Source organism: Bidens hawaiensis, unplaced genomic scaffold, assembly GCF_021521415.1.
Source record: "Bidens hawaiensis isolate Kalapana, Puna unplaced genomic scaffold, B.hawaiensis_p1.1 tig00014826_1, whole genome shotgun sequence".
Lineage (NCBI taxonomy): Eukaryota > Viridiplantae > Streptophyta > Magnoliopsida > Asterales > Asteraceae > Bidens > Bidens hawaiensis.
In genome coordinates this window covers 66,180-90,388 of record NW_027492308.1, presented here as the reverse complement: position 1 = coordinate 90,388, position 24,209 = coordinate 66,180, and the positions used below count along the sequence as shown (strand labels likewise).

The 24,209-nt window shown below is 37.4% G+C and overlaps 2 protein-coding genes and 1 pseudogene across 2 annotated transcripts; 1 reads left to right on the top strand and 2 right to left on the bottom strand.

Annotated features, from left to right (window-relative positions):
- Positions 1-7,517: 7,517 nt before the first annotated feature.
- LOC143547771 (uncharacterized) lies at positions 7,518-12,187 on the bottom strand. The gene is made up of 14 exons (XM_077039107.1): positions 12,127-12,187; positions 11,912-11,960; positions 11,151-11,394; positions 11,019-11,060; positions 10,862-10,933; positions 10,630-10,765; positions 10,377-10,534; positions 10,205-10,289; positions 9,956-10,125; positions 9,270-9,431; positions 9,000-9,149; positions 8,644-8,904; positions 8,291-8,563; positions 7,518-8,199 (listed from the first exon to the last, which is right to left on the bottom strand). The coding sequence occupies exons 1-14, from the start codon at positions 12,185-12,187 to the stop codon at positions 7,969-7,971; spliced, it is 2,094 nt and encodes a 697-aa protein (XP_076895222.1). The 3' UTR covers positions 7,518-7,968.
- A 1,397-nt stretch (positions 12,188-13,584) lies between these two features.
- LOC143547756 (pectin acetylesterase 8-like) lies at positions 13,585-16,857 on the bottom strand. Its single transcript, XM_077039100.1, has 12 exons — positions 16,261-16,857; positions 16,079-16,161; positions 15,460-15,592; positions 15,282-15,361; positions 15,131-15,217; positions 14,935-15,059; positions 14,778-14,838; positions 14,607-14,660; positions 14,436-14,513; positions 14,250-14,355; positions 14,011-14,159; positions 13,585-13,922 (listed from the first exon to the last, which is right to left on the bottom strand). The coding sequence occupies exons 1-12, from the start codon at positions 16,400-16,402 to the stop codon at positions 13,824-13,826; spliced, it is 1,197 nt and encodes a 398-aa protein (XP_076895215.1). The 5' UTR covers positions 16,403-16,857; the 3' UTR covers positions 13,585-13,823.
- Positions 16,858-18,617: 1,760 nt separating this feature from the next.
- Positions 18,618-21,764, top strand: LOC143547752 (calcium uniporter protein 2, mitochondrial-like; annotated as a pseudogene).
- Positions 21,765-24,209: the final 2,445 nt, after the last annotated feature.

Genomic DNA, 24,209 nt, shown 5'->3' with positions numbered 1-24,209 from the left:
ACCGTGTTATAAATGTCAATTCTTTAAGTAGTCGAATGCGAGCGTTCCGGTCGCCATCCTAATTTTCGGTGTTAAAACAATAGTACTACGGTGGTTCGTGTGCTAGTGTTTTGACATGACGTTGTATCTCGATTTATTGTGTTATCATTGTTATTTGAGTCTAAAACATGAAAAAGTCGCAGTGATCTCGTGCACATGTTTAGACTCCAACGTGGTGTTTTATAAAACCTTTTACTTAGTGTTGGAATATCAAGTCGTGGTGATTTCACGCGCGATTTTTCCGACTCTATAAAATCTCAAATTTTCAAGCTTTAACTATCACAAAATCATTTACGTTTTGTTTACGGTTTTGTTATTTATAAACAAAGTTTTATATTTTATCTAACACTAACATCTTCTCCATACTAACTCTAGGATTCACAAAAATCAAAAAAATCGAAATCTTATTTGATTTTATACACCTTGGTATTCATTTCCTTTACCCAAAACTTATCCCATTTTCTTTATAAATTTTAGCATGCCTCCGCTAAGACGCCAACCGCGATGGGACTCCACCCGACGTATGGCCGTTCTTTTCGCCAAGCAAATGGCCGCTGTGATTCCCGAACTTATGACCCAAATACAAGCAAACCAACCCGCACCCGTTGTTGCACCTATTGAACCCAAACCCGCATTTTGGAACCAACTGTGCGACTACCTTGTTGCAATGGTTCGAATCTGTGGAGAATGTGTTTTTACACAGCGAATGCCCCGAAGCAAAAAAGACAAACTTCGCTTCAAGCATGTTTAGGGGAACCGCCCTAACAAGGTGGGGTAGTGTTATGCACCTCCAAGGTACGGATGTGGCCATGGCTCTTCCATGGGCCGAGCTAGAATTATGTCCCAAACACGAGCTCCAAAAGCTTGAGGAAGAATTTTGGAACCAAAAACAAGAAAGTGGTGATAACGCCGCTTACTCGCTCAGTTTCCACGAGCTAAGCGTTCTTGTATCTCACTTGGTTACCCCACCCGAATGTGAAATTGACAAATATATTGGGGGTTTACCGATGAAAATCCGGGACTCGGTCATGAGTAGCAAACCCGCGAACCTTGAGGAAGCCATCACGTTAGCCGGTTGGCAATCGGAAAATCACGTGAAGGCGGGTACCCTAACCCTCAAGAAAGCAAGTGAGAAAGACAAGCCCGAGCCCGCACCGCAAGCCAAGGTTGAACCCGCACCACAAGCCATAAACTACTCAAACTCTTCCCGACACAACAACAACAACAACAAAAAGAAACCCAAAACCAACTACCGAAATTATGCCGTCACCCAACCTCAACCACCACAACAAACCCAAACCCTCCCTCAAAACCGAAAACCTTATGTTGGGAACTCCCCGCTATGTAACACTTGCCAACTTCACCACCCAACAAACTCGCCTTGTCGTCAATGTACCATTTGTAACCGACTTGGCCATCTCAACACCACATGCCGATTCCCACTAAGAACCCAACCCAACCAACCAAACCAACCAAGAACTTTTCCCCAAAATTCCCAAAACCGATATGCACCCTACCCACCAAACCAACCCCAACCACCCCGAGCTTGTTACAATTGTGGAGATCCAAACCATTTCTGCAACAATTGCCCTCGCCTCACCTTTGCTAACCAAACCGTGACCGTACCTTACTACCAAACCCAAGCTTACCAAGTTCAAACCTACCAACCCCAAATTCCCCAACTCAATGCATCACTCATCCAACCCATCCAAGCAATCCAAGCACCACCTCCACCTCCACAACAAGCACCTCAAGTCAACCATGGTAATCAAGGGCGAGCTTTTATGATGAATGCAAATCAAGCTCAAGTGGCAAACGATGTTGTGAACGGTATGTTTTTGGTGAACTATCATTTGGCTTCTATTTTATTTGACACCGGTGCCGATAGAAGTGTTATTTCTTTGAAATTTGAGTCAAAACTTGCGATGCCTCGAACTAAACTTTCCTGACCGTTCTCTGTTGAAGTTGCCAATGGAAATTCTATTACCATCAATTCCATCGTACGCGATTGTTCTCTTATTCTTTCTAAGCATAAATTCTCCATTGATCTCATCCCGATGCAAATGGGTAGCTTCGATGTCATAGTAGGCATGGATTGGTTATCTTTGCACCGTGCCGAAGTCGTTTGTTTAGATAAATTCATTCGCATCCCGCTCGTCAACGGTAAAATTCTTAAGGTCTTTGGTAACACAACGTCACAAAGACTAAACCTTATGTCGTGTGCTCAATCGCAAAAGTACTTACGCCAAAAGTACGTTCCGTTTCTAGCTGTCTTGGTGACAAAAGACAAAAAGGAAAGGAAGATCCAAGATATTACTATTGTTCGTGATTTCCTTGATGTCTTTCCCGATGATGTTACCGGTCTTCCTCCCGTTCGTCCGATTGAATTCAAAATCGATCTTGTGCCCGGCGCGATGCCCGTGGCCAAGGCTCCTTATCGTCTAGCCCCGTCGGAAATGCAAGAACTATCAAACCAACTCGAAGAACTTTCCGATAAAGGCTTCATTCGTCCAAGCTCTTCTCCTTGGGGCGCTCCCGTTCTCTTCGTGAAAAAGAAGGATGGTTCGTTTCGTATGTGCATTGATTATCGTGAACTCAACAAGCTTACTATTAAAAATCGTTATCCATTGCCACGTATCGACGACTTATTCGACCAACTTCAAGGCGCAACTTGTTTCTTCAAAATTGATCTTCGATCGGGTTATCATCAATTGCGTGTTCGCGAAGAAGACATTCTAAAACCGCTTTCCGTACTCGATATGGACATTTTGAATTTTTGGTTATGCCCTTCGGGTTAACAAATGCACCCGCGGTATTTATGGACCTCATGAACCGCGTTTGCAAACCATTCCTTGATAAATTCGTTATTGTCTTTATTGATGACATCCTTATCTTTTCAAAATCCAAAGCCGAACATGAACATCATTTGCGTTCCATTCTCGAACTCCTTAGAAACGAGCAACTCTATGCCAAATTCCACAAATGTGAATTTTGACTCGAGGAAGTTCAATTTTTGGGACATATCTTAAACGACAAAGGTATTCATGTTGATCCCGCTAAAATTGAGGCTGTTAAGGATTGGAAAACTCCAACGACTCCCACGGAAATTCGATCCTTCCTCGGTTTGGCCAGATATATCGGCGTTTCATTCGGAATTTTTCCAAGATCTCTTTCCCTCTTACCTCTCTCACTCATAAGGGACAACCCTTCGATTGGGGTTCGAAGCAAGAGGAAGCCTTTTGTACTCTCAAGGACATGCTTTGCAATGCTCCTATTTTAACTCTTCCCGATGGAAACGAAGATTTTGTTGTATTTTGCGATGCCTCCCATCAAGGCCTTGGTTGTGTTCTCATGCAACGAGGTCAGGTAATCGCATACGCATCAAGGCAACTTAAGGTCAACGAGAAGAACTATACGACTCACGATCTCGAACTTGGTGCCGTCGTTTTCGCTCTCAAAATTTGGAGACATTACCTTTATGGTACAAAATATGTGGTTTTTACCGATCATAAAAGCCTTCAACACATTTTCGACCAAAAAGATCTCAACATGAGACAACGACGATGGGCCGGATTACTTAGTGATTACGATTGCGGATTCGCTACCACCCCGGTAAAGCGAATGTTGTCGCTGACGCCCTAAGTCGAAAGGTTAATGTTAAATCCGTTCTACTTCTAAGCGTCATTGTTCAAACCGATCTTCAAATTCGTATCTTTCAAGCTCAACGCACCTCCGTCGAAGAAGGTAATATGTACGACGAAATGTCATGTGGAGCCGAACTTCAACTCAAAACCAAACCCGATGGCCTTTCGTATTTTCTCAATCGTTTGTGGGTTCCCGATAGCGATGACCTTCGTACTTGTATTCTCGACGAAGCTCATAATTCGCATTATTCAGTTCATCCCGGTGCGGATAAGATGTATTTCGATCTTCGTGCTACCTTTTGGTGGCCGGGTATGAAAAAGGACGTAGCGTTGTTTGTATCTAAATGTCTTACTTGCTCGAAAGTCAAAGCCGAACAACAATGACCTTTTGGTCTACTCGAGCAACCACTGATTCCCGTTTGGAAATAGGAAGACATTGCTATGTACTTTATTACCAAATTACCCATAACCCAAAAAGGCAAAGATAGCATTTGGGTGATCATCGATCGATTAACCAAATCTGCTCATTTCATTCCGATCCGCGATAAGTATTCTGTCGAGTAGCTTGCTCAAATCTGTGTTCGGGAAATCGTATGTCGACACGGTTTGCCATTGTCTATCATCTCCGACCGCGATGCCAGTTTTACCTCTCATTTTTTGCGTTCACTTCAAGAAGCTTTGAGAACACGTCTCGATCTTAGCACCGCTTATCATCCTCAAACGGACGGTCAATCCGAACGTACAATCCAAACACTCGAGGATATGCTATGAGCATGTGTTCTTGATTTCGGTGGGAATTGGGATTCTCATCTTCCGTTCATCGAGTTCTCCTACAACAATAGCTACCACTCTAGCATTGATGTGGCTCCTTTTCAAGCTCTTTACGGTCGTAAATGTCGTTCCCCGATTTGTTGGAACGAAATCGGTGAAGCTCAAATCACGGGACCCGAAATGGTCCAAGAAGCCACCGATGTTATTAATCAAATCCGTAAGAATCTCCTAGCCGCTAGAGATCATCAGAAGAGTTACGCCGACAAACGGCGAAAACCGATCGAATTTAATGTTGACTATCTTGTCCTTCTAAAAGTATCCCCTTGGAAGATGGTAGTTCGTTTTGGAAAGAAGGGTAAACTAGCTCCTCGTTTCGTTGGTCCTTTCAAAATTCTTGAGCGTGTTGGGAAAGTAGCGTATCGACTTGAACTACCTCAAGAACTTTCCGGTGTTCATCCGACATTTCATGTTTCGAATCTTAAAAAGTGCCTAGCCGAGGGTAATCTCCATATACCTCTCGACGAAGTTCATGTTAATAAGTCTATGATTATGGTTGAACGACCCGTTGAGATTTTGGATCACAACGAGAAGAAAACCAAGCGTAGTCGTATTCGGTTAGTAAAAGTTCGATGGGAATCACGGCGTGGCGCGGAGTTTACTTGGGAACGAGAAGACGCAATGAAAGAGAAGTATCCACATTTGTTTGCATCATCATCTTCATCTTAATTTCGGGACGAAATTTCCTAAAGTAGTAGATACTGGCAAAAATGAACAATATTTGATTTTAGAGTTCGGTGAAGAAAACGTCACAAATACCGTTAGGATATTAGCAAAAATGAACAATATTTGATTTTCTATATTTTGTTATATTTTGTTGTATTTGATTTATGAATATTTGGTTATGTGACATTTTCGATGTTGTGAAATGAAATGAGTTTGTTAAATATTGTCGCTTTAAATAGTGTCATGCGCTTATGAGCAATCGTTGCATCCCGGCATGTTCCGCCGCCTTTGGTCGGGGTGTGACAATTGTGGTACGCGATGAACGGTGGGTGGTGGTGATGGACGGTTGTGGTGGTGGGTGGTGGACGGTGATGGTGGCCGACAATGGGTGGCGGTGGTGATGAACGGTGGTGGTGGTTGGTTGTGGCGGGTGGTGGTGGTGGTGGCGGATGGTGGGTGGTGGCGGTGGATGGTGGTGGCGGGTGGTGGTGGTGATGAACGGTGGGTGGTGGATGGTGGTGGTAGTTGTGGCCGACGGGGTGGGGGGGTGAGTGGTTAACGGTGAGTGGTTAACGGTGAGTGGTTGACGGTGGTGGTGGCGGAGGGTGGGTGGTGGTGGACGGTGGGTGGTGGTGGCGGCAAACGGTGGATGGTGGTGGTGGTGGGTGGTGGTCGCGGCAGACTGTGGATGGTGGTGGTGGTGGCGGACGGTGGGTGGTGGTGGTGTTGGACATTGGGTGTAGGGATGGCAATGAAACCCGAACCCGATGGGAAAACCCGAAACCCGACATAAATGGGATGGGTAATACCCGACCCATTAGGGTTTGGGACGGGTTTGGTATTAGTTTTAAAATTTTTCGCGGGTTTGGGATTTATAATATACCCGATTACCCGACCCAATTACCCGATAACATAAACCCATTTACCCGATTATATACCCGATGTACCCAATATAGCTTATTATATTGTATATATACTATATTCCAAATATATTATTTGTCAAAACTTGTTTTTGTCAATTATTTGAGATATCTTATCTTTATGGTAGCTATCTTTATAATGAATTAGTTATATTTTGTCAAAACCCAGCGGGTTTTGAGCCGGGTATACCCGACGGGTATTTTATCAAAACCTGATAGGAAACCCGAAACCCGATGGAAAAACCCGAAACCCGACGGGTAATTACCCGATAAAAACCCGACGGGTTTGGGACGAGTTTGGTATGGGTTTAATAATCGGGTATGGGTTTGGGAATACCTAAACCCGTCCCAAACCCGACCCATTGGCGATGAACGGTGGGTGGTGGATGGTGGTGGTAGTGGACGGTAGTTGTGGCCGACGGGGGTGGTGGGTGGTTAACGGTGGTGGTGGTGAGTGGTTGACGGTGGTGGTGGCGGACGGTGGGTGGTGGTGGTGGTGGCCGGTGGTGGTCGCGACAGACGGTGGATGGTGGTGGTGGTGGCGGACGGTGGGTGGTGGTGGTGTTGGACATTGGGTGTTAGTACTTGGCATGATGTTAAGAAGTGTGAAGATGGTGAAAAAAACTTATTTTTTAAAACAATAAAAGCAGTTTTCAGATTTTTTTTTAAAACAAACAGTCTTTAAGAGCTTATGTCTGCGCGCCCGCAGACATAGGCTCCTTACAGACCTTATAAGCAAAAACAAACAAGACCTTAAGTCTCTCCATTCTCTGGATTTTACTAAAAGTATTTTTTTCTTTTAAAGTGAGTCATTTCACTTTGTATATGAACGTATAAATCTGATACAACATTTATAGCTTTGTTATATAGAGACATAGGGGGTGTTTGGGATTGCTTCTTTAAAATATTTATTGCTTTTTGGATAGGCAAAATGTTCAAAATGCCCCTACAAAAGCACCTAAAGCACCAATTTGATGCTTTTAGGTGCTTTTGGAGGGGTATTTTGGACATTTTGTCTCTCCAAAAAGCAATAAGCATTTTAAAGAAACAATCCTAAACATGCCCATAGATCTTGAATACCCTACGGTATATGGGCGTATAATAGTTTTCAAATCAATAGTAACTAATAAGCAGAGTGAGGATGTGTGTATAATCTATTAATCTCTCATAAATAATTTTATGAAAAATTAATAAACCAGTTATTTTATATTTTAAGTATGATCAATTTTGCATTTATTTAAAAATAAATGCTATATATCTTGAAAGTTCTTATAATAAATTTTATGAAAAATTAATAAACTAGTTATTTTATATTTTAAATATGATCAATTTTGCATTTATTTAAAAATAAAGCATATACAAAGTTGAATAAACTCCACCATAGAATTCAAAAAAAGAATAACAATAATTTCGTGTAGCCTACTACGAAAACAATATGAGATAGATGCGAAAATCAAAGGAAATTACTCATACCTCTCAATTCTCATAATAACTTACTAAAAAGTCACACTGGGCCCAAAGGGAACCCTCCCTACAATTTAAATGTTATGACCTGGATATTAAAGAAAAACAAATCTTGAAATAGTGGTTTTGTTTTTATCATATATAATGGCCAAGCATATAGCTCACATGATGTAACGTTACCAAACAAGTCAATTTTAAACATCAACACTTCTACAAAACAAAATTTTAATTATCTTATTATCTCAGTTATTTGTTTCTCAACACAAAAAGCTGTCTCTAACTAGTCTTTACATATTGAAATGACTAACTTACCATCAATCTCTATAAAACCTCATTTCATCATAATGGTCAGTTGACTCCTATAAAAATGTACCATAATCATCAACATGTACACACTTTCATAATCGCTAAGATCTCGCTAATTTGTGAAGAAATCTGGATAAACAAATCCACATTGTGTCGGGAATCCTACGGTTAGAATGCAAGAACAAGGCCGAAACTACATCAAAATAAAATCTATGAATCTCGGGGTTTAATGACATCCGAATGATCATAGCCATCCATGCATCCGGTGCCATTTTCACCGCTTGCCAAAAGTAGAAAAATCCATTAACCGCCCTTTTCAGAGTAGCATGCCCCTGTAAAACATTTATAATAATAATAATCAAAATGCAGCAAAATATATGAACAAATACATTATACATATATTATTCAAAAGTCAAAACTAACCTCAGATTCCACTGTAAACCTTGGCTCAAGATTCTCATCAAACATGCAAGATGTAACTTGATCTTGAAGAAATATATCCGCCACTTTGACTATATCGCGTATGATAAAAAGACGCACACGAAACGCCTTATCAGATAAGATAAACTTTATAAGATCTTCAGTAGCAGCAACAACCGAATGCATATCGAATGAATTCCCCTCAAGTGGACTCGTAGACGGTTTCTTGGCATCTTTATCAGATTCATTATTCGACTGTTTAGATATTGCCGCCACCTGAACCGACCAAAATGAAAACATTACACATGTTTAGATAAAAATTTAGGTGTTTCGACTCTTGGGATTAAAGAAGTTACCAGGCGTTCTAGGCGGTTCCATCTTACGGAACCATCATTACGGATGAGAAGTTCTCTTAATATTTTCCGCATGTCGGGACTGGGGTCCACCAGAAGGCGTCCAATGACAAAAGGGTATGCACTTTCAACAACCTTAAATTTAGGGTCCAGTGTTTTTGCGGTCCCTTCGAGTGAGCCGAGTGCCCTAATTACCAGTGCGTAATCAGGAGGAAGCGCGAAGTTGAACTCGTACATAACGTCATAAAGTTGGTTCATTATCGCCTGCCAAAACAAAAAAGTAAACCTTTAGATCATTAGCTAAATTTCACAAACACAAACAAATACTATCAGAATATAATATAATATATAATTGGAACCTGGAAATCTTGGGACTGTCGGGTGCCATCACCAAACGATACTTTAAGTGCATCAGAAACCAACTGCATATCGACACCTTCCGGAAGAAACCCCAAAGATAGAAAATCATTGGCCAAACCAAGAGAGTCACGATTCACGAAGTGTACAAGCTGATCATAGATAATTAAATAAAAAAAAGTAACAGGAACTGAAACAGCGAAACTTGCCAAGAAGACAATAATAATAATAATAATAATAATAATAATAATAATAATGACAATAATAATTACCACTTGAATAAGACCAACACGGTAATGACGTGGAATATCCCCCATCATCCCAAAGTCAAAGTAAGCAAGAGCACCCTCTTTTGTAGCAACAAGGTTTCCCGGATGCGGGTCCGCATGAAAAAATCCCACCTCGAGTAATTGCATCAGCGAGCAGTACAAACCCTATAAGGCTAAATTCAGTGAACAAAATAAACATTCGGGTTCAACTGAACCTTCATGAAATAATGCACTTAACCAAACACAACATCAATTTGCACACAATAGAAACAAAACTTTGTACCTTTTCCCTGATGTTAGCAACAAAATTTGAATTGAGAATAAAACAAAAACTAAGCTACAACCGATCCCTAGTTGTTTTTACCATCTTATACTTGTGGATTGCTGACATGGCACTAGTTCGCAAAAATGCTTAGTGAAAAAATAAATTTGTTTACAAATTCTAAAATATGATCCTTTTCTAACTTATATTCAAAAAATATATATTAGATGCCATATCAATTGCCATGTCCATATATACACTAAAATAACAAATAAGATGCCATGTCAGCATGTTAAACAGGTCATCCATTGCTTCAATCTTAACGAACTAGAACCTGGTTTCTAAATTCGGTAATAGACTTTTAAGTTAGTATTTTATGCCTTATTTACAGCTGGTTGCTAAAAACAGGAAAATGTATTAAGTTTACCTTATCTATTAATTCTTTTCGGTTTAAAGAGGCCGCCTTCAACGCAGCATCATTATTAAGCTTGATACCATCCAACCATTCCATTGTAAGCACAGCTTTTCGTGTATAGTTCCAATATATCTTTGGAACTTTAACCCATTTTTCTTGAGGGTAGGTGTCTTCCTGTTGAGCTGCAATAATCATCACAAAACTAGCTTTTATTATAATGGCACATAAGATGCTGCAATATTATAATTAGAAATCACTTACAGTCACGAAAACCGTAGAGAGAAGCAAACCGCTCAGCATTTTGTCCCTCGAGTATGTAATCAATTTCTTCAAACATATGTCTGACCTATTTAATCAAAATCTTAAGTCACGAAAATTAACATGAATTTATTGAAGTAAACTTGTTGCATTTGCATACGACTCACTCACTCACCGTCTCATTAACTGCGACAATTATGTCCTTTCTTGCTTTCGCAAACCGCTTTAACTGACCCCCGATCATGTTAAATAACAAGGCGTCAAGGGTCAAAGAAAGCGACATACCGGGCCTTTGCACTTTCACAGCTACTAACTCCCCTGTATGCAAATGAGCTGCAAACTTGAAGTAATCACAAAAGCCTATTAGATCAACAAATACAACCGCAGAGTATCTAACTACTTCATTTCACAACCTCAAATTATCTAACCTTTATACACTTGCCCTAAAGATGCCGCAGCAACCGGCTCTGGGCTGATGTCAGCAAAGATTTCTGATATTGGAGCACCTAACTGAGTTTCAATAGATCGAATTGCAACCTTTGTTGAAAATGGAGGTATTTGATCCTGATAGACAATCAATTTATTTGGCAACTGTAATTTGTAAACCTAAAAGCAAGAAAATTAAAATTCTTAAAAATGTTACAGTTTTAAGGTACATACCTGTAGTTTAGCGAGCTCGTTACGGTATACGGATGGTAATATATCTGGTCTTGTGCTAAGAGCCTGTCCTAGCTGGCAGTCAAAACGCAAGTAAACAATTGATATAAGTACACGTAACTGCCAAACTGCATAATAACTAACATTACAGAGTACTTACTTTGATATAAAAAGGACCCAACCGAATAAGGGTATCACAAAACTGCATCAAACACCGCTCACACGCGTAAGGATACATGAAATGTTATGTTATCTAACTGCTAAATACAACATCTAGATCAACTATTCATACCTTTGCTGAACGTTTTTTAATATCATGAATGAAAAAATGGCCCAAAGTAAGCTTGAAGACCTCATATGAAATATACGCAGCCCTATACAATGCCAAAAATGGGCCAAAACTGTAGTACATCGAGAGACGTTTGGACCGAGACGTAAGTGCATTTCCAAATTCACTTTCAAGTGATTCCTTTCTTAACTTGGCATACTCTGCTGAGGGTTTTTCCCCATGTACACTAGAGAATCTTGTTGAATAACTGTAACAGAAGCTAAAATATAAATCAATATGAACTTAGCAGTTAACACAATCCATACTAGGGGTGTCCAAAGTCGGTTCAGTTCAGTTATGTGACCTTAACCATAACCAAATGGTCATTTAACCGTCGGTTTCGGTTAAGTTTGGTGAAATTTCCAATGCATTTTAAAAAAAAAATTATTTTATTCCGGTCAAAAATGGTTTAGTTATGGTGTTCCAAGGTCAATTATGAAGTTTGGAAGCAGATATATGCCGGTTCCAAGCTTGGTTATAGACAATTGCAGCATAATTTAACTATTCAAAGTTGGCAATGGAGGTATGAAAGATGGAAACAGAGGTATTTAAATTGGAAAAAAAAAACAAACATACAAGGTTCGGTTTCGGTTAATCAGATTCACTTAATGCATAACTGATCAGTTTGTCCGGTGATGGTTAATTTCGGTTAAGTTCTTTTTTTTATCACTTAACGGTTCCCTAAATAAAATTACAAAGACAAAAAGAATGAATCAACATCTGACCTTGTGTGGTGAGGATGAGTCCCAAATGAATGTGCATTATGTAAAGCTGCTGCAAATTCAATTAAGCATTCGACATAAAAAAAGTTTTCCCCAAATGAATTAACTAATTAGACGTATCTATCTATCTATGCACCGACTATATAATCCAGCACTGTCAAAAGGAATTGCCAATTATACATTGATGGATTAAAAAAGAAATGGAAGCCTAAGCATACCTGTTGTTCTTTTTGTAATTGCTGCAGCAATTTGACGGTTAAAGCGATTATTGTTTCTCATGAGTGGGAATTGGGTAGAAACTACAAAGGATCGATGATCTGCGGGCGGGCGGATAAAGGAGTTGGGTTGGGCGGTTAAGTTCTAATACATTATTTATAAGAATTGAAATTAAAATTGAAGTCAACTGATCGGTTAATCTTTGAAATCGATTCAATTAATCATCAATTTGAAACTTCAATCGATCAATTTTGAGTGATGGGTATTAACCTTGGATTTATCAGGATTTAAGCCTGAACGTTTTAAGGTTGGGAATCTGGCTTGACTTTTTTTAACCTTGATCATATTTCGCGTACCTAATGTATGTTAAGCAATTATTGCACATTAACGCACCCCAAGTTAGTCATACATATGGTAGGACTTTTAGCAATTAATGTCAGTTATTTTTTTGTCAAAAATCTATGGCATCCAGTCCATGTGATACATCAGTGATGTTTGTACAGCTTGTCATTGATGTTTGTTTTATTTTCTCTTGTTTAAAATGTGTTTTTTTATAGATGAGTCATTTACTTATTGAAGTATTTTAAAAGGAATTTATTGTTTTATGATATTATAGTTTTTTTTTTGTTATGAAAGAAACCAGATTAATACTTTATGTTTGTTAAAAAAATTTCTATGTTTAATAATTAACTAAAACAATTTTCAATCATGAGTTTATGTTTAATATAGTTAATTTTTTTGAGTTGTTGAATCATTTTGGTAATAGTTATATCATGTCCAAGAAAAACAAATAATAACTAAATAATGTATTAGAATGAACAAATGTATACACTTGCTTTATCATCATCATCGTCCGTCAACATGATCACATATGTAGTCGTTATCACCTTCGTTAGGCTCACCTATCAGTCGCGTCAGTGTCGCTCACCACCACCTCCCAATCGCTACAACCACTTCCACCCGACACCAACATAAAATAAATATATATAGATAGGGGTGCAAACGAGCCGAGCCGAGCCCGGGCTCGAGCTCGGCTCGTTTAACTTACACAGAGCTCGAGCTCGAGCTCGGCTCGTGAATGGATTTTGAAGCTCGAGCTCGGCTCGGGCTTTACTATTTATCAATTATTTTTTTATATAATTATAATTATTTTATATATTTTTTCTATTATAATTTTATGTATAAAAGAATATATATTATTTAGTTATTTTTATTTATTTTTTCATAACATTATATTTATTAATTAATAATTATTAAATATATATTTTAAAAAAAATTATATAAATGGCAGGCTCGTTTAGGCTCGCGAGCCGGCTCGAGCTCGATAAGTAAAGCTCGGGCTCGTTTATTAAACGAGCTTATTTTTAGGCTTGAGCTCGGGCTCGATAAAGCTCGGCTCAAACGAGCCGATCTCGAGTAGCTCACGAGCAGCTCGGCTCATTTGCACCCCTATATATAGACGGTGTCTTGGTGATTTTGTTATGACCAACCGGCCCTTTTGACATGTTTAAAAGCAGCTTATTTTGAGCCAAGGCTAATTTGTATTCTTTAAAATAGTTACTTGGATGGTAACTTCAACTAAAATTAACAACTTAAAGCATAACACGTGCATTAGTCATGATCAATAATAAGTACATCATCACATATGTGATTTTCAACTCCGCTCATCACAATAAAACTATACATAAATCATTGATCACTAATTGATGCAATAGTGTGGCAACACATTTTGGTTATCAAGCAGTTGGACTGCCGAATTTCTATCATAAAACCAATCACCAACCGCCTCCGCAATAGCCTGTGAAAAAGTGCATGCTACAAGATAATATATCGATTGAGATAGAAGCTAGCTAGAACAATGATGCATCAAAGATAGCCATCTTTACCTTATGATTCAGTTTTGAAGAAGGATTTCCTAACCACTTTGTTTGATATTCACATTGACCATGAGTAAAACAGTTGTTAACAAACCATCCTCTTCTTGATGTACCATTTTGAGCCACCAAAAACGCTTCTAAGAACTCAGATCTAAAATCTATACGACAAACAAAACAAGCTAGCTAGCATGTTCTATGAAGTAACCAAATAAGAAAAAAAAAGTGAAACAAATGAGAATGATATTGACCTTGTAGCTTTTGAATTTGGTCAGCTGAACACTCGTTTATATCTTGCTTGCACTTAGCGAATTGTCCACTAGGATCGGCTTGTGGCGTGGCAGAGATGTTTTGTACCTTCAAATCAAAGAGTCACAAGCGCATATAAGATGTAATCCGGTGATCTCAAATCGTGATATAACATTGAAGCTAATTACCTGGAATGTATCATAGGTTGAGTGCGATATAAATACAGGTGTTTGGACATATGGCATGGTAAACTGTGGGTAGAAGCACTGTGTGCACAATGACATTCGGATTTCAACATATATATTAGTAAACTATGATTAGTGTTCCTCTTTAAGAGTTATTATAGTACCAATGCTTACCAAACTGGGCTTCATTATTGAAGTACATTCGCGATACAAGTTCTTTGATGATCCCTATAATTAAACATAACTTTCTCTTAATTTGCATGATTGCCAGTTTTATTACAACAAACATCTTAATTATGCAAAATGGGGGGGGGGGGGGTACTAAGAAAGAGTTGAGGGTTGTACATGTAACGTAACCACTTGATCATAGTATCCCTCGAACTTATATTCTCCGTAGAGGTCTTTTCTGTTATCGATAATTACTATTTAGCATGAGAACAATTAACGTTTGATATGAGACTTATGTGTCTCGATCAATATGGACATTAGAGGGTCGACTTACACATGAGCAAAATAGCCGGCATCAGAAAAACATTTGACTCGGGTGCTAGACGGAAATAATGCTTTGAACTTATCACAATGGAGTATGGAAGCCAATCCACCTGCAAAAGACCCTGACAAAAGAGCCTTTTCGCAACGACTCTTTAAGTCTGGTAAACTAGAAACAAAGAGCTAATAAGTTAAAGGATTTTACTTACATTTGATGCAGATTTCATTCCTTTGCCAAGTAACTCTTCTATAATGACATTGAACACCCTTGCACCCCTAAAGTGAAGATTTGTAGCCTTCAAAACAAAGATAAAAGTCGTTCCTTCATTACATAATTTGACTAATACATGCTTGACTTACAGGATCAACTGCTTCTATATCTCCGGTAAAAGACGACCCATCACAATACCTCATAGCCACCCTATTCCAGTTGTAAAAGCCTATTCAAAACAAACAATAACCTTTTGTTATCAGGATATATCATCCATCTTACATACATGGACGAAAATTAATAATTAATCGTAAAAATAGTTCCTACTTGGATTTAGTTCTTGCTTATTGCTCAAAATCCCTGTGAAGTTATAGTCGGAACTCTTCATCCTCTTCGACGAACCATATAGACTATATGTCCGCGTACGACAGTCACTTACCGAATTGCACCATCCTCCACCCTAATATTATAATTTACGCATAATATTATTATATCATATACATTAGTCATATTAGCCCTGCTTGCGGTGCGCACATATGATGTATATATGTGTGAACCCTCGGGTGGGCAAAAGTGAAATTGCACTAATTTTGACGTTATTTAACTAATCTCGTGAAAATAACGTTAAAAGTGACGGACGGTTAATCAGGCATCATGTAGTGGCGTTGATAGCCGAAAGACAAGGGTACATGCACCGATCAGCCGGTGTCCCGATGATTGAGTGCTATGTGCCTTATGTCCAAGGCTTGATGCAAAACTACTATCGAACCGGGGGTCTCACTGGAAGCAGCCTCTCTATCCTTATGGGGTAGAGGTAAGGCTGTCTACATCTTACCCTCCTCAGACCCTACTATAGCTTTGCTATTGATGAGATATACTGAGTACGATGATGATGATGATACATTAGTCATATATATGTATATAGAATACATGTACTGATGACAACCTGTATGTGAACCAACCAATTGTTAACACCTTCACCAAAACCTGCATCAAACTGGTATGCAGGTGGACTTCCATCCAAACAAACTTCACAACACCATAACAAAGCAATCAAGAACAATACTTTCTATTAATATTAATATTAATATAATAAAACTCTTAAAAGAATCAATAATATTAATCAACCTGCTCCTTTGGCAACAGCTCCTTCAATGGTGGTTATAGCCACTTGATCACTTGCACCTTCTACTTTTAGATATATGATCAATACACAATATACTAATGTGTGTAGTAGCCATAGGTTTGATCTTACTTTTATGAACATCATGTATAAGTATTGAAATGAATTCTTGATCAAGGTTGGATGTATCAAACATCATGCATGTGTGCACTATATATATTATGTTCATTAGTATTATCCAACTAAAAGAAAAACATAAATTGTATTGTGGTCCACTGCCCATACCACATTACATCACACTCCACTGAACGTTGCACCAGCAGTGGTTTGGTAAAAAAACGGACGTGGCACGTGCGGTTTGGTTAATAATGGGTTAGTGTTGTAAGCACCTCAAAAATATGCACGATAGACTGCCCATAAATGTGAATGTGATAATATTATTTATTCTTTTAAGTGGTAACCAATGTATGGATATATAGGTATTAGGTGCATAAAATACAAATTTTGAAAGAGTTGGGAAGCTTTTTATAGATGTTGGACAATATATACCGTTTCAAGTCTTTCTCATATTAAACTAACTTTTGACAAAGTATAATTTAACAAATATATATGAAGTCAATTAATTAAGAATTTTCAAGTTGAAGCTTATATACGACAAGAAGTCTATGTTCTTTCACACACAATTTATTCTAAAACAACAATATTGTCTTTTGTTTTAGAAAAAAAATGATTGTTATTAATCCAACGTTTTTAAGATTGACCGATAATAATCTCACCTTAGAAAATTATTGTCATCAATCTCACTTTTCACACTATTTGTTTTCAATGGAGTACTGTTAATAAAATTAACCCCATTAAGTTTTTGTAAATTTCAAACTGATATTTAGGGCTTTTATCTGAATGAGAATACGAGTCAATTGATGTAAAACTTACCTCGAAACGCTGCTCCAGACGACGAAACAGTACTTCAATTCGGGTGTTTAATCTTTCAATTAACAAAATCAAGCCGTTTGAAGCAACGTTTTAATATAAGTCTTACATTAGTTGACTCGTAACCTCTTTTCAATCTTAGTTTAAAATTAGGAACAAACTTATCAGAGTTAAGTTTTTTTTTTAATGGAGTCAATGAAAACAAATCGCGTGGAAGGTGAGACCGAAATCAACAACTTTCCGGTGTGAGATTGTTATTGGTCAAAAACAAAAATATGAGATACTTAAAATTTAATTTTTCATTATTTTATTTTTTCTTGTAGTATTTCATGTATTATGCGTCTTGCATTTGCTTACTTTTTAAATAAATTATCCTTTACACAATAAATTAATGTTGCATAGGTATGAACCTAGCTAGGACCTTCCCTTTAACATACGTTATTATATATGCCTCTACTAAGTGAAGGATAGAGGTAGGATATCCATAAATTTTAATTAATATTAATAAGATGTTGTAAATTGTAAAGCAATCTTTAAACCCATATTTACTTATTTTACCATAATTTAATCGTATTTCTTAATTTAGTTTTATACCTGCTTCTCTCTTTTTCTCAATCAAACTAATCAAATCAAGCATTTTAAAAATAGTTTTTCATTTAAAAAATCATTATATTAAGAAGAATACGAACCCCATAATTGAGAGCAAAAACTGTCGTGAATGGTTATTTCACAATTCACAAGTAATACAAATATGTACTAAATCCGATACGTTTCTATTGAATTTTCGAATTACCACAATTGAGAACCGCATATAATACAAGATAACCGATAAAGAAGGGGATGATAAGCTTAGATTGGAGTTCATAGAGTAGGAGATGGGAAGAAGAAAACAACCATTCTGAAAAATAGTCATTTTCGGTTATGTTTGTTCGCTCTCACTCTGTTATATCTTCTGATCATTCTTTTATATGCCCTTCAGCTTGTTGGGCTGCTTGATTGGGCCAGGCTTTATGAATCTTATGTGAGCTAGGACCGGATTCATAACAAAAACATTAAAAAAACTTTTTTAAAACAATAAATAATTAACTACGTAAATTATAATTTAACCCGTGTTTCTTATACTCACTACAAAACATGTCTTCTCCATCATATTCATTTCAATACCTAAAGAGGAAAAAAACAATATTTGTGCTTTGAGGAATTGTGCCAAATATCATAAGAAATAGACTTCTTTAAGGTAAATTCGAAATTTTAAGAATGAGCCTAGCTATTGATATCAATTATATATGTAAATTTAAAGACACTTTGCATGTACATTGTTATAAATTTATATGTTCTTATTTTATAGTCAGTGTGTTCTCGCTTTTACACCCTTAATTCCCAGACTCTACCATTAACTTTTAATATTTGTGAGATTTACTCTGTTTTGTTGTTTATTCTTTTATAGCAACTAGTTATTATATATCATCATTATATTCTTAGTATTATTTTATTACAATGCAGTTATGATTGCAGTGACTATAAGTCCATAACGTAATGGTTCAGTAGAAGCCTTCATATATATTCTCCTTCTTCATCACCACAACTACTCTCTAAAATCCCTTATAAACAATGTGGAGATCATCCTATTTGTTACTGAAGCAGCTGAGCGTTTCATCAACGATTGTCAGGTCAAATCCGGTGCCATTCGGATGCAGAAAAACCGGTTTCATTGAACCTAATCACAGATTACGTGCCTGTCTGTTCTCTAGTCCGATCGGGGATAAGCGAGAGGACGATGACAACGGTATAACGTATGCGGAAGCCAAGAAGCTGATGAAACTGGTGAATGTGGAGGCGTTGAAGAGTGTAGATGGGAAGGAGACCATCCGTTATTCGGATCTTCTGGATGCGTGTTAGAGTATGGGCGTCACCAAATCCGTCGAGGAAGCGAAGCGGTTCGTTAAAGTTCTTGATGAGGCTGGTGTTGTTCTTATGTTTAGAGATAAAGTTTATCTTCATCCAGATAAGGTACATTCTTCTGTTCATGTTCATATGTGAATTATTTGATTAAACATTTGAGTTAGTATATTTGTTCAATAGAAGTAGAAGAGAATTGATGTCATGAGAATCATATAGGGTTTCAAATTTATAATAAATAAATTTGAAAACTTCAAATGCCTTAGTTTTTTTGTTTCTACGTACTCAACATTTGACAATTAGTAACAGTTAATGTTTAATTTTTCTTTGTGGACAAAACTCTAAAGAATATGCATTGCTAATACTTAATGTTTTGTTAATGAGAATACTACTTGTTCATCAATAGTTTTGCCATTAGGTAATTAATTGTTTCAGGAGTATAATGTGATTGCTTTAAACTGCTTAGAATATGAATTAAAGTACAAAAAGAACACAGATTTTCTCAAGTAATTCTTATACCCTCTTAGAAGTAAAGTTTGCTTTTTAATTTTCTCAAGTAATTCTTGTACCCTCTTAGAAGTAAAGCTTTGATTCTTTTATATGCAGACCACTTTGATTTGATGTTATATGGCATTTAAAAAATGTACTCCCTCCGTCCCATCAAAAGTGTCATATTTTGAATTTTCAAAGTCTTTATTTATAAACTTTGACCTTAATTATATACTTTTTGTGTTATATAAAACTTGATAAAAATTATACCGATAAAAACAATTTTTAAAACATACTCAAATCATATAACTTTCATCAAGTGTTATCTAACGCAAACAAAATTATTTAAGGTCAAAGTTTATAAATAAAGACTTTGAAATTCAAAACATGACACTTTTAATGGGACGGAGGGAGTAACTCTTAACAGTTTAATATCTGCATATTTGGGAATATCTCTAAAACGTTTTAAGTGGAATTTTGGAAACTAAGAACATTCACATCTCATCCTCTAAATTTATGTGAGGAGAGTATGTAAATTATAGGGTGAGGTTTTGAGTGTAAATTATAGGGTGGGGAGAAAATGTAGTGATTTTTTGTAAATTTAAGGAAACATTTGGAGAACATTGTTTGCCCCTACTGATTTTTAATATTTGTTGGATTGCTTGTGAGTAGAGGTGAGAGAAAACTGTAATGATAAAGGTATAAAAAATATTATTTAATTGAGCAGGAGAGAGAAATGTAGTGTTTTCTAGTGTAATTATAGAGATAAGGATCGGGAATGGGATAAGAATGCTCTAAATGCACTTTTAACCGGATGTGTTGTGAATGATGATTAGGCCATATGGTATACTATAACCCCTACATGGGTTAAAGTGACATGACACTTTAAAGATGGATTAAACCACTCCCCACTTGTGTTAAGTGTGTTAAAATAGCTCATGGGTTATGCTTTTAACGGGTTAAAAGAAACAATATGTATTAATTATGTATTAATTACTAACTGATTTCTTATATTAATTATGTGTTAAATGGGTTAAACCATTTTCTTTGAATGACATATAGTGAAAGAGAAAAAAATGAATGATGTGGAGGTTATATATAATTAAGATGGGTTAGAGTATATCACATGACCTTAGTAATCAAAAGTTATGTCATGTCATGTCATGTCATGATCATATAAGCAATGAGACATTAATTAACTAACTAATCAAACACACATAATAGTTTAATAAGTAAGACAAAATTATTATTTAATGTTTTTAAATATAAAAAAGGAAGTGTAAAGAATGTGATTAGTTGGATTTGTAACTGCACATTGGAGCTCCTTATCTCGTTAATTTGGTGGAGCCAAAGTTAATTTGGTGGAGCCAAAATGGGCAAAGATAACAAGTTTATGAATATATATTTTTAAATTCTAATGAACATTAATAAATTGATTATAACTCAGTTTAAAATTCTAGTTAACATTACTAAATTGATTATAAATACGGTAAATTATGTAGTTTTTATGCCATGTCATCATTGACCAGGTGGTTGACCTAGTTAGAAGGGCGGTCCCTCTAGCCTTGACCCGAGAAGGGAAGAACTGCAGGTCCTACAAGCAAAACAACAAGAAATCAACGCCCTTGCCAACAAACAGGTGCGTACATCCTGTGGACGGGACTCGGGTTCTCATTAGCTCAAATTAGCCTCTTTTTCCGTCTTACATTTTGGAATTCTCATGGGACGTTTTGGAGCCTATTGCGTTTTTCACCACCACATCGGGTTTGATAATTGGTTATGCTTACTTTTTATTTACTTCGCGGGAGCCCACATATCAAGATTTTATGAAACGGCTATTTCTTTCGCGTAGAAGGATCTTAGTTAAGAAACATAACTTTAATATCGAGCGGCTTAAGGAGCTACAAAATAAATGTAAATCGCCATTAGATGCACATCCTTCGGCTAAACATCACGTATCAGAGGATGAACTTGAAAATTGAAACAAGGGATCTCTAGCATTGACATGGAAGATTTGACTTTTAGAGTTGAGTGGTGGTGTTGATTTATTTTGGAAGGTTATAAATGTTATCCTTTTTAAGAGTTGGTAAAGAAAAGAAAAGTAAAAGGTGTGTTACTGAAAATTACAGGTTTGTAAAGTGGAGTTTTAACGTTGTGCAACTGGACTGATCAATAAACAAGTTTTTCTTTTCTTTTTTCTTTTAATTTATATAAACTAGTTTTGTATCTGTCACAAAGCAACGATGTATTAACATGCGCTTGATTACTACATGTTAACTCTGTTACGATATCGGCACTTTTATAGCTAATAATAAAAATTCATATACAAGTAAAACAAAATAAGAAAACCCGTATTGCTTATGATAAAAATGTAACATATTTAAAAGAAAAACAAATACTGTAATGCTAAATTAAAAATAACGTATTTAAAAAAAAGCGCGCACACTGTACCAAGTACAACATAAAAAATGAAATAAAGAAGTTGGTAAATGTTCAAAACAATATTGACAATCGTATGTCTTATTATATAAATAAATAACCGACGATGAGGTGTTGATTAGCTTGTTACGATGCTAACACTAAACCGACCTGGTGAAAATGTAGTCGACCAGTTCCAGGATACCCGCCAACCGAAAATATTAATCTTCCCCGGGAGCCATTTATAATATTCCAAGAAAAAATAAACTGACTTGTACGTGTGCAGTCCTGGCTGAAAACTCTGTTCATGTCAGTGACTGTCACCATTCAAACTCCGCGTGTCATTTCGTTTAGACAAGTTTACATCATGCACCAGCTCTAAGACTGAGGGGTGTGGGGGCTTTAGTGGGGGCTCCAGCAGAGCCAAGAACCAATAATATTATGACGTGTGGCAGAGAGAGAAACTGGATAAGGGGGGTGTTGGAGCCCCTGGTGGAGCCCCTGGCCCCTGGTGTGGAGGGGCTCCAGTGAAATTTTTTTTTAATTTTTTTATAAATATATTCAAACAGCGTATTATTAAAAAAACTCATAAATTATTAAAAAAAACACACATTAATAAAAAAACACATTAATATCTAAAAATAAAATAAAAATTAAAGTACTAAAAAGAAACATTCTTCTTATTCTTCGGCTTGGTCTTCTTCGATCAACCTCTTTCGGATACGTTCCTTTTGCTTTTCCATTAGCATTTGATCGATCGGATTTAGGTTACTGAAGTCTCTAGTAAGAAAGTCTAAATCTCTCATTCGAGTTTTTTCCTTTTTGTCATAAGAGACCACCTCCATGGTTTTGTTGAATTTATTGAGGGATTCAACAAGATTGGCGATGTTTACGGCTTCCCCCTCAGCCGGTTTTTCCCCTTGGTGTCCCTTTCCAATGGCCGCCTCCTCGGTGGTGAAGACATTTCCTCCTACGCAATGTTTAGGTCGAATCTAACGCGGCAATCCGACCCGGTTGAAATGCTATACGCTCCAGACGAACTAGTTTTAGTCCGTTTCGGCCCTACTTCCGCATCAAAGTCCGGCGCCACCAGCTCAACCCACTTGGAACACCTTTTCAACCTGTCCCACAACTTTAAATCGTCCCACGTCTTCACCATCCCATACCTCCGCAAACACTCCTGCTTCCACTTTTCGACCATGAAATTGTAAACCGCCAAATCATCACTGCCACTTGGTCTCATACAACCGCTGTTCCTGTTGAAAAGATTAGTAAACAAGCCGACAAATTTTCTGATTTCGGACCACCGACCCGAAATCATATCGGCGTTCCGCTCTGTACTCCCAACGAGCATGTAGAACGTCTCCCTAACCTTTGTCCAAAAAATCTTTCTCTTTGGTAGTCGGCTGCAAAATGAATAAATAAATTAGATTTCCATTTAACGTTTTTATTTAACTTTTTTATTAAAAATCTTTTTTAAAAACGTTAAAACAATTACCGCAACGCCGATCCTCAGAAATGACTATCCAAGCCCGACACAAGGCTTCCTTCTCATCTGATGACCACGGAGTGGTTTTCCGTTTCGTCCTCGGAGTCAAAGCCGGTTCCGACCCGTCCGTTGCAACTGGTTTTTTCCGGTTGACGCGTCTTTTTGGTCCCGTAGCTTCACCTTGTGATTCTTGTGTCTCCGGAACAACAAAGTTAGGAGACGATTGTGTGTTGGATGGTTGAAAGCCGGATGATTCTTGCGGCTCCGAATAAAACATCGGTTGGTGCGGTGACGACCATAAATCGTCGTCAAGATAATCTGAATCAAGGTTTGGGAACCAATTTCTAGCCATTTTTTTAAAAAAAAGTTGAGAAGATGAATTGATTTTGGGTGAAGGTTTGAAGTTTTGGTATAAAAATGGGTGAAATGGAGTATAATTATATAAAAAATATATTTTTTTTTGTTTTTTTCGGCTCCCCAACGGTCCCAAAAACATCAAAAGGTGTGCCTCCTCTCTCTCTTCTCCCGCTAACCAACTCACGCCTGCATTTATTTGGCCGCTAGCGCCCCTGGTGGTGTGGTGTTAGCGCCTGGGGGCGCGAGCGAAGGGCCTCTAACGCCCCCGTTGAAGCCCCCACACCCCTCAGTCTAAGCAATAATTTTCTTTCATTTTTTTTAATGATATTTTTCTTTGCACAAAAGCCAATTCTTCACTAATTATGTTCCATT

Excerpts from the sequence above, each read along its gene's own strand:
- LOC143547756 (XM_077039100.1), bottom strand. The coding sequence starts at position 16,402 with ATGATGTTCATAAAAGTAAGATCAAACCTATGGCTACTACACACATTA. Across the intron at positions 15,593-16,078 it reads ATTGGTTGGTTCACATACAG|GGTGGAGGATGGTGCAATTC; the intron begins GTTGTCATCAGT and ends TTATAATATTAG. Across the intron at positions 15,362-15,459 it reads TAAGCAAGAACTAAATCCAA|GCTTTTACAACTGGAATAGG; the intron begins GTAGGAACTATT and ends TGTTTTGAATAG.
- LOC143547771 (XM_077039107.1), bottom strand. The coding sequence starts at position 12,187 with ATGAGAAACAATAATCGCTTTAACCGTCAAATTGCTGCAGCAATTACA. Across the intron at positions 10,934-11,018 it reads TGGGTCCTTTTTATATCAAA|CTAGGACAGGCTCTTAGCAC; the intron begins GTAAGTACTCTG and ends TTTGACTGCCAG. Across the intron at positions 9,432-9,955 it reads GAAAAGAATTAATAGATAAG|GGTTTGTACTGCTCGCTGAT; the intron begins GTAAACTTAATA and ends TTAGCCTTATAG.